This window comes from Grampus griseus (assembly GCF_964374135.1).
Source record: "Grampus griseus genome assembly, chromosome: 1".
Lineage (NCBI taxonomy): Eukaryota > Metazoa > Chordata > Mammalia > Artiodactyla > Delphinidae > Grampus > Grampus griseus.
Window position 1 is genome coordinate 44,740,167 of NC_139017.1, and position 10,859 is coordinate 44,751,025.

Here is a 10,859-nt window from a genome sequence, read left to right on the forward strand (position 1 = left end):
TGAGGTGTATTTTGTGAGTCATATGGTCTATCTTGGTGAATGTTTCATGTGTACTTGAAAAAGAAAGTGTATTTTGCTGTTGTTGAATGGAGTGTTTCATAAATGCCAATTAAGTCTATTTGGTCGATAATGTTCAGGGCTCCTGTATTCTTACTAGTTTTCTCTCTGCATGTTTTATCTATCAGTTATTGAAAGAGTAGTGATAAAATCTTCAGCAATTTTGGATCTATCTATATTTCCTTTCATTCTATTTGTTTTTGCTTCATGTATTTTGAAACTCTGATGTTATGGGCATAAATGTTTAGGATTGTTATTTTTTCTTGGGAAAATTGATTCGTTTATTATCAAGTAATATCTCTCTTTAGCCCTGACATCTATTTTGTTTGATATTAAAATAGCTATTTCAGACTTGCTTTTTGGTTAGTGTTTGCATGATATATCTTCTCTTTTACTTTTAACTTATATGTATAGTTATACTACACTTATATTTATATTTAAAGTTAGTTTCTTGAGGAAAACATATAGTTGGTGCTTGCCTTTTGATCTAATCTAACAGTCATTTTTAACTGGTGCATTCAGACATTCATATTTAATGCAATTATTGATATGGTTGGATTAAAATCTACCATCTTGCCAGTTGTTTTCTATTTCTTCCATCTGTTCTTTATTTCTTTTTTCTTTATCTGCCGTCTCTTGGGTTAATTGAGCATTATTATGATTCAATTTTGTTTCCTAAGTTGACATTATTTCTACCACTTTTAAAGTGTTTTTAGTGGTTGCCTTAGGGTTTACAATATACAACTTTAATTGCATAAAACTTTTTGGTAGAAAGTAGCCCACAACTAAAAAATATATATAAAACCACTGAGCTTCATTATAGGTGATATAATTCATATTTATTGAATGTTTATCATGTGCCAGGTATTATTCTAAACCCTTGCATGTATTAACTAATTTATTCCTCTTAACAACATTAAAAAAAGTATAACCAACTGTTATCCCATTTCACAGATAAAAAAATTGAAGCACAAAAGGTTAAGTCATTTTCCCATGGTTACAAGCATAGTTGGTCTCCCAAGCTTATGCTTAAAAGCATTATGTTATATTTCTATGGGCTAGACTAGGACACTGCAACTTAAATTTTGAGACCAAAACCATCAACTTACAAAATATCTTTTGAGAGTATTTCCTCCAAATACACAAAAGGAAGTTGACTTTTAGAGGTAGTGGGGGTTGAGAAGAAATTGATGCTTAGCTTATATTTCTATGTGCTGAATTTTATAAATCAAGTACGTTTAAGTTATTGGAATCATAAAATGATTGCAATTTTTATGATTTTTTTTTTTTTTTTTTTTTTTTTTGCAGTACGCGGGCTTCTCACTGTTGTGGCCTCTTCCGTTGCGGAGCACAGGCTCCGGACGCGCAGGCTCGGCGGCCATGGCTCACGGGCCCAGCCGCTCTGCCGCATGTGGGATCTTCCCGGACTGGGGCACGAACCCGTGCCCCCTGCATTGGCAGGCGGACTCTCAACCACTGTGCCACCAGGGAAGCCCTATGATTGCATTTTTAATCCCTTAATTTTAAAACTGAGAGCTTACTCAGATATCATCTAATGTTCTCATTGTTTTGATAGGGGCAATGAAGCCCCAAGAAATTACATTTCTTATCTAAAATCATAGAGCTAATAATTTGTGACAGAGTCAGAACTTGAACCCATTTTCAAGCCTCTGCCCCAGAAATTTACCATATCCCTCCTCTGTGCTCCTATACTATTTATGCTTACTTCTAATCATTGAACATGTTACACTATAGTCTACTTGTTCTTTTATATATTTGCATCCTCTACCAGTATTTAAATTGTTTGAATGGTCATTTTTATTTGACTAAGTATCCTGAGCAACTGTCATACAGCATGACACATTGTAAACACATTTTTTTTTAAAGTTTGTTGAATGAAAAGTCCTATTTTGGTTGTAGTCAAGAACTCTGCTCTTAGCATCATTTGATATGCCGTGAAAGACAAGGAACCATCACTAGTCTTCCAGCCTCCAGAAGGGTGTTACTCAGTCTCAGGATGAGACTTTGAATTTCTCTTTCACAGAAATTAGAACTATTTCAGGAAAAGCAGAAGAATATCAGAATTTTGTTGCACTCACTCCTGAATAATCTATAGCTCTTTTCTTCTATAAAATGCAAACCAGGATGACTCTTATATCTTGATTATAAGCAAAGACTCCCAGAGGACCAACATGGCATGTGAGGCCCTTCACAGTGTTACTCCTATCTACCCCTTAGCCAAATCTCCAGCCACACAACCCTTAGTTACTTCTTGTTCCTAGAATGCTCCCTACTGGTTTATTTTTTTAACTTTATTGAGGAATAATTGACTAATATAATTGTATATATTTATAGTGTACAATGTGATGATTTAACATATGCATGAATTATAGAATAATTACCAAGAGCAAGATAATTAGCACATCCATCACTTCACACAGTGAAAAAATCAGAATTTTTTTTTCAGATTTCAAGTATAAGTGATACCACACAGTATTCTTCTTTTTCTGTCTGGCTTATTTCACACAGCATAATGCACTCCAGGTTCATCCATGTTATCACAAATGATCGGATTTCCTTTTATATGGGTGAATTTTATGTCTATATCTATACATTTTCTTCTAGGAGTTTTATGGTTTCAGGTCTTACCTTTAAGTCTTTAATCCATTTTGAGTTAATTTTTGTGAGTGGTGTAAGATAGGGGGGTATAGTTTCACTCTTTTGCATGTGAGTATAGAGTTTTCCTAACACCATTTATTTTTATTTAATTTTTTTTTTTGGTTTTGAACCTTTAATGAGAAAAATATGTATATGATATCGAGCTCAAGAACACTTTGTGTTTCATGTGTCACTGGGCCAAGGGTTGGGGATACAGAGAACAGAACTAACAAACAGGATATACGTAAACAAAGATACACAAGGTCACAGAATGAGAAACTTGTGCTTAGCACTGTTTTAAGTCTAGGCTACCTCATCACTCAGCAACATTTTGGGGATCCCACGTCTGATGGAGAATAGAAATCCAGACTCTGGGCATTGCAGGATGCCCTCCAACACATCCACCTCTAGCAGCACATGGTGCATATTTCTCAGAAAATTCTCCTTATGTTTATGTCCTTGAATTGGCTTTTTGGGCACCGTGAAGAGATGCAAGGTGTCTGAAGCCTCCAGAAGCACTGCCCACTCCACTTTAGGTATCATTCCCGCCACAAAGTCGGGGTTGGACTCCACAGGGTTAATGCGGACTTCAGTGGTCTGGAGGCACAGGGCGAAGCCACAGGCCCCAATTCCCTGCACAGGCAAACTCAGCAGGTTGTGGGTGAGCAGCTTCATGTCAACTCAATGCCTCCTAACACCATTGATTGAACAGACTATTCTTTCCCCATGGTGGGCTCTTGGCACTCTTGTCAAAAGTTAGTTGACCACACATGCGTGGTTTTATTTCTGAGATGCCTATTCTGTTCCATTGGTCTATGTGTCTGTTTTTATGCCAGGACCATACTGTTTTGATTAATATAGGTTTATAACAGTTTGAAATCAGGAATTGTGACGTCCTTCCGCTTTGTTTTTCTTTCTCAAGATTGCTTTGCCTATTTGGGTCTTTTGTGATTCCATACAAAATTCAGGATAGATTTTTCTATTTCTGTGTATATTACCATTGGGATCCTGTTAGGGATTGCACTGAATCTGCAGATTGCTTTGGATGGTATTAACATTTTCACTATATTAATTCTTCCAATCTAAGAACACAGGCTATCTTTCCATTTGTTTGTATTTTCTTCAATTCCTTTCATCAATGTCTTATAGTTTCAGTGTACAGCTCTTTCACCTCACTGATTAATTTATTCCTATGTATTTTATTTTTGATACTATCGTAAATGAGATGGTTTTCTTACTTTCTCTTTCAGATACTTCATCGCTAATGTGTAGAAATGCAACTGATTTTTGTATGTTGATTTTGTACCCTGCAACTTTACTGAATTCATTTATTAGTTCTGACATGTTTTTGGTGGCACCTTTAAGGTTTTCTATATATAAGATCACATCACCTGCAAACAATTTTACTTTTTTCTTTTTGATTTAGATGATGTTTTATTTCTTTTTCTTGCCTAACTGCTGTGGCTAGGACTTCCGGACTTTGTTGAATAGAAGTAGCAAGAATGTGCTTCTTTGTCTTGTTCTTGATTTTACAGAAAAATCTTTTAACTTTTCACCATTGAGTATGATGTTAGTTGTGGACTCTTCATATTTGGGTTTTATTATGTTGAGATTATATATTCCTTCTATACTTAACTTGTTGTGAGTTTTTTTTTTTAATCATGAAAGGATGTTGAATTTTGTCAAATGCTTTTTTTCTGTATCTATTAATATGGTCATGTGATTTTTATCCTTCATTCTGTTGATGTGTTATATCACATTTATTGATTTGTAATTTTTTTGTTTTTTTAGTGGCAAGTGATTCTTTTTATTATTTCTAAGGGATCTTGGTTTTATTGGCAATAAAAGATAATTAATTGGCACCTCTTTTTTTTAAATTAGAGTATAGTTGCTTTACAATATTGTCTTAGTTTATACTGTACAGCAAAGTGAATCAGCTATATGTATACATATATCCCCTATTTTTTGGATTCCCTTCTCATTTAGGTCACCACAGTGCACTGAGTAGAGTTCCCTGTGCTATACAGTAGGTTCTCATTAGTTATCTATTTTATACATAGTATCAATAGTGTACATATGTCAATCCCAATCTCCCAAATCATCCCCCCACCCTTTCCCTCTTGGTATCCATATGTTTGTTCTCTACGTCTGTGTCTCTATTTCTACTTTGTAAATAAGATCATCTATACCAGTTTTTCCAGATTCCACATACATGTATTAATATATGATATTCGTTTTTCTCTTTCTGACTTACTTCAATCTGTATGAGTCTCTAGGTCCATCCATGATTTAATTATTTTTTAAACAGGACAGAGATTCCTTCTGCCATCAGATGTCTTTCTGATTGACTGAACTGCACCTGTGGTCTTTGAAGAATACCTTAATTTAAAAAAATATTTTATTGCTAAAAAAATGCTAAACATCATAAGAAATTTCAGCAAGTCATAATCTCTTTGCTGGTGGAGGGTGTTGCCTCAGTGTTGAAGGGTGGTTGTTTGATTTGCAAATTTTGAACCATCCCTATTTCTCAGGCATAAATTCCACTTGATCATGGTGTATGATCCTTTTAATGTGCCATTGAATTCAGTTGCTAGTATATTGTTGAGAATTTTGCATCTATGTTTATCGGAGATATTGGCCTGCAATTTTATTTTCTTTTAGCATCCTTGTCTGGCTTGGTATCAGGGTAATGTTAGCCTCATAAAATGAGTTTGAAATTGTTCCTTCTTCTTTAATGTTTTGGAAGAGTTTGAGATTTTGTTTTCTTAACATATTCAGCCATTTTTTGTCTTTTAGTTGAAGAATTCAAGCCATTTCCGTTTAGAGTAATTATTGACAGGTGAGAACTTACTATCATCATTTTGTTAATTGTTTTCTGATTGCTTTGTAGGTTCTTGCTCCTTTCTTCCTCTCTTGCTGTCTTTCTTTTCAAATTGATAATTTTTTGGTTATGGTTTGTTTTAATTCTTTTCTCTTTATCATCTGTGAACCTATTATAGATTTTTGCTGTGATTACTATGAGGCTTTCAAAATACAGCTTATAGTTATAACAGTCAATTTTAAGCTGATAACAACTTCAACTGCATAAAAAACTTCCACACATTTACTTGCCCCCTTGACATTTTATGTTGGTGCTGTCACAATTTACATCTTTTTATATTTGCATCCATTAACAAAATATTGTAGCTATATTTATTTAACACATTTGTCTTTAAACTATATGCTAGAGTTCTAAGTGATTTACTCACCACCATGGTAGTATTAGAATATTTTGAATTTGACCATATATTTACCTTTACCAGGGAACTTTATATTTTCATCTGTTTTCATGTTACTAACTAGTGTCCTTACATTTCAGCTTAAAGAACTCACTTTAGTGTTTCTTATAAGGCAGGTAAAATAGTGATAAATTCCTCTAGCTTTTGTTTGTCTGAGAAAGTCTTTATCTCTTTGCTTGAAGGACAACCTTGCTGGGTAAAGTGTGCTTGGATGGTAGTTTTTCCCTTTGACACTTTGACTATATTATCTCATTCTTTCTCAGGCTGCAGGGTTTCTGCTGAGGAATCTACCTATAGCCTTATTAGGGTTCCCTTGAAAGTGATGAGTCTTCTTTTCTCTTGTTGCTTTCAAAATTTTCTGTTTGACTTTGACTTTTGAGAGATAGATAGATTATAATGTCTCTCCATGAAAATCTCTTTGGATTGGATATGTTTGGGGGTCTTTAAGCTTCACGTTTGCCATATCTCTGCCCTGATTTGGGAAGTTTTCAGCCATTATTTCTTTAAATAAATTTTTGTTTTCTGAGACTTCCAGAATCTGAATAGTGTTTCAATTGACAGTATCCCATAATTCATGTAGGCTTTCTTCACTTTTTTTAAACTCTTATTTCTTTTTTATCCTCTGACCAGATAATATCAAGAGATCTGTCTTCCAGTTCACAATTTTTTTTTCTGCCCAATTGAACATGATGTAGCAGCTATGTACTGCATTTTTAAATTTTATTTATTATATGCTTCAGCACCATAATTTCTGTTTGGTTCTTTTTTATGATTTATACTTTTTGTTGAATTTCTTGTTCTGTTGGTGTATTGTTTTCCTGGGTTCATTGAGTCATCTATCTGTGTTCTCTTGAATCTCACTGAGCTTTCTTAAAATAATTATTTTTAATTGTTTTTCAGGTAATGTGCAGATTTCCATTTCTTTGGGGTCAGGTACTGAAAATCTAAGTATTCCTTTGGTGATGTAATGTTTTCTTGTGTTTTGTGTTTCTAACAGCTTTGCATTGATGTCTGTACATTTGAGGAGGCAGTTACCTCCTCACCTTTTCAGACTGGCATCCCTGGGGAAAGACTTCCACCTGAAGGTGGCTGCAAGTTTGGCTGGGTGGGGTGTAGTATCTCTAGTTCTTGGGAGGGCAAAACAGCATAATCTATTTGAAGATTCAACAACTGAAGTTAATGTTGGTGAACAATGCAGAGTTCTTCAATAGCAAGGCTGAAGCAGCCCCATGGGTGGTGGTGGCAGCTAGAGCTATAGGGATCTTTGGAGACAAAGGCTTCTGAGGTTTTCCTATTCTCCATTTTTGCCTGGGGGAAGAAGTTCTAGCTGAGGGAATCTCTTGGTGCCAGATCTAGCACACTGGTGCTCAGGGCAGCAGTAGAGCCAAGGGCTGGGATCAGGTGCACGTAAAACTACCACTGTGCTTGGGTTTTGGGATGCAGGTGTAGTTGCTGTGGTGGTGGCACCAGCATATGAGGTGAGGGCTTGTGCAGATCTTCTGTGGAGCTGGAGACTGTGTCTCGGGGTCACTGCAGTGAGTCAGACTTAGGGATAGTGGGTGGAGAAGAAGATTGGCATGAGCCTTGGGATGACTGGGTGCAATACTGGCTTGGAACTAGAGCCAGAGAGCAGTAGCACACCCTGGGGATAATTGGTCAAAGTCCCAATTCTGGCCCCAGTTGTAGAGCAGCCCAGTGATGATGGGATGAAGCTGTGATTTAAAGCCCCGGGCAGTCACAGATCAATAGCAGCATGACCCCAGTGATGGATCATTAAAACTGTGTGTTGGGACCCAGGGGTCAGGCTATAGAGAAGAAGTAGTGCAGACCTGGTTATGGTGGGTCAAAGCCCCAACTTAGGACCCATGGGCAGGGCACAGAGCAGCAGCAGCTCAGCCCCAGTAATGATGGGTCAAAGCTGTGACTTGGGACCTGAGGGCAGGGTGCAGAGCAACAGAAGCTCTGCATGCTGTGGCATCCTGATACTAGATTGTGGAGCGCAGCAGAGACTAGGGACCCTGGGGGCAAGTCTCACCACTGGAACAGCTTCATCCCTGAGGAGAAGACGCAGCAGTATGAACTTTAGGCAGTTCTGTCAACTAGGTTCAGCACTGGTGACAAATGTGGGGGTCCTCGGTAACAAAGGCTGCAAACATCTATGGTGGGTAAGTCTTTCTGGAGTTCTCCTGCTCTCCTTTTCCCCAAGGGGTGAAATCCCTCCAAGGATTCTTCTTGGCACTGAGCTGCTCTGGACTGGTGGATTGGGTGACACAGGTAAAATATTTCCTATGCTTTGCTATGTGACCATCCTCAGGTTTTGAGCTCCACAGGATTTCTGCTGCTTCTTCATTTTAGTCCAGAGCTTCCCCAGAGCTATCTTCATTGGTTTGTAGCTATTTATTTATTGTTTTTATTGATTTTGTGGAAGGAATGAGCAGTGGGGTTCCCTAGGCCTCTATCTTGCTGACACACACCTCTATTCATTTACGATCCTTTCCTTTGCTCATTTAGCCTCTCCCGCAGCAATACTTTGACAACTTTTGTGTGGTTAACTTCTCCTAAGCCTCAATGATCTGTTTCTGTGTAAACTCCTTGCCAGCAATGAAGTTGTTTTACTAATTATGGTGATTCTTGTATTGAGTCTGGCCTAAAGAAACATTTGTTGGATATTCAGAAGGTAGCACAATATGGTGGCTACAAAACCAGGTTATGGGTTTCAAATTGCAGCTTTACTATCTAGTAGCTGTATGACATGTAAGATAACACCTCTCTAAGCCTAATTTTCCACATCTGTACAGAGATGAGGTTGATAGTAATGATTTCATAGGGTTGTTGTGAAGTTGAATGAAGACAATACATGTGAAGCATCTTGAAAGTGATGGGTATACATATAGTCAATATTTAGCTAATATTATCCCATTGTTATTATATCATCATCATCAATCACAATATGAAAAAACTGAAGTGTGGAAGGAGAGCTACAATGACACTTCATTTCATATTCTTAAATGCATAATCTTGTTTTAAAAAAGGTGGCACAAGGGAATAATTCACTTGGTAAACCTAAAGCTCTTTAGGCCACCTGAACCAAGGACACTTAAAAATAAAGGCTGTGATTTTTGAACCAAAGACCAGAAGGAAAATTAGATGAGTTTTTACACAAGCTTGGGTATGGGAAAGAACCATTTCAGTTACAAACCTGTGTTTTATAAAAGAAAATCTTTGTAAAGTGGGGAAGTGTCTGTAGCTCAGGACCCAGGAGGCCCCAATTACTGGATCTCTGGGAAGGAGACAGAAGTGTCAGAGGGTTGACGGAAAACAAGCTCTCAGAGGCTGTTTCCAAAAACCTGCTCAGATGGATCAGGACTCTAGAACCGGGTGATGTTTACCACCTGGGGCCTGACAGGATGCTCCAAAGAACCAGAGAGCCAGAGCCAGGAGTCTAAGGTCAGGTGTTTCTGGAGGAAGGTGTGGAAAACTTGGGAGACTGACGTTTCTTGTTTTTCTATTGCTTTCCTGCACCTCCCAGAGGCTTAGTATACTACTCAAGACACATTGATTTCCTGCATGTTCTTACTCAGTGGGCGAAGGCCTCTAGGAGAGAGAGACAAACACACACTGTGAACAATGAGAAAAATACAATGAAAGTAAAACAATGCCTGTGCTCACTTTGTACCAGATCACGTACAGATCCCTGAGGAGGACAGTGGCTGCACCAAAGCCATAGAGGATGAGCCTTTTCAAAGACTGTGCTGCTCATTGGGCTTCACGTGGGCCATCCAGAGCCCTGAGCTTCTCACCACTGCCACTTCTAACCATTGCTCTGTTCCCTGGAGTTCTCCCAGAGAGAGAGAACCCTGTGGAAAGGCTTGGTGCATTAGAGAGGAGGGAGGGGGAAGGGTGGATAAAAAGTGAGGTGGGATTTCTTGGCTGAAATGAGTTTTCAATTTCTTGGTGAATCTCAGTTACACACACTTTCCCTGAGGCCTGTTACTTCAGAGAATCAAAACTCTGCCGTCATTTCTAACAGAGTGGAAATTCTTAGATTGTCAGTTTACCTCTTTTTAGGAGAGCTTTTGTCCCCAGGAATGTTTAACTAAAAGAGAGGATTACAAGAACCCCCTGTGAAAGGCATACCCTCTCCTCACCTTTTCAGTCACAGAGTAAACATTTTCCAGACATACTGGAGCAAGTTTTCTTAACTCCACGGTTTAACATCAGTTCTCAGTAGGTGCTCAATAAATAACTATTGAATGAATAACTTTGATGATCTGCTACATGCAAGATAACTTTCAAGGATTGAAAAGCAGTTAAGATTAATAAAAAGAAACTCCTAGTTAATATGGTGGGCTAAGCAGAAATGGAAAACTTCTTATCTGGCCCCAAACACATAGAAATGCTGAATAAGATAGAACACAAATCTTCCTTAAAAATACATAGCTGAAATTGAAAGCACAAAGGGGAAAAAAATCACCAAGTCCTAGAAATGAAAAGGAAACTCAAAGCCAGAATAGTAGAATTAAATTTGCTGTGGGGATAAATGAACCAAATATGCACCTAATGGGGGGGGTGGTATCAAAACCAAGTAGAACCAAACTGTGATACAACAGTCATGGATGATATTGGGAGGGGGTGGTTCAGAGTTAAAACACTCTACATTCCTCATGTGTTCAGTAGCATATAGAGATATTGATTAGTCTTATATTTGGGTAACTTTGTGCATTAAAACTATAAAGGTAAAGATCCCCCCCCTTCAAAAAAGAAAAGAGGAAGTAGAATGTTTGTTTAACCTTGAAATCAGTAGAGGAGGAAACAGAGAAAATAAGGAAAATGCAGCCAATTCAATAAGAAAAAGCCTAGTAAATA

General features: G+C 37.6%; 1 protein-coding gene across 1 annotated transcript; it reads right to left on the reverse strand.

Moving 5' to 3' along the window:
- Window positions 1-3,018: 3,018 nt before the first annotated feature.
- On the reverse strand, window positions 3,019-3,390 carry LOC309821795 (multifunctional methyltransferase subunit TRM112-like protein; the record flags this gene model as incomplete). The annotated part of the gene is made up of 1 exon (XM_082653288.1): window positions 3,019-3,390. One exon carries the CDS (start codon window positions 3,388-3,390, stop codon window positions 3,019-3,021), a length of 372 nt encoding a protein of 123 aa, XP_082509414.1.
- Window positions 3,391-10,859: the final 7,469 nt, after the last annotated feature.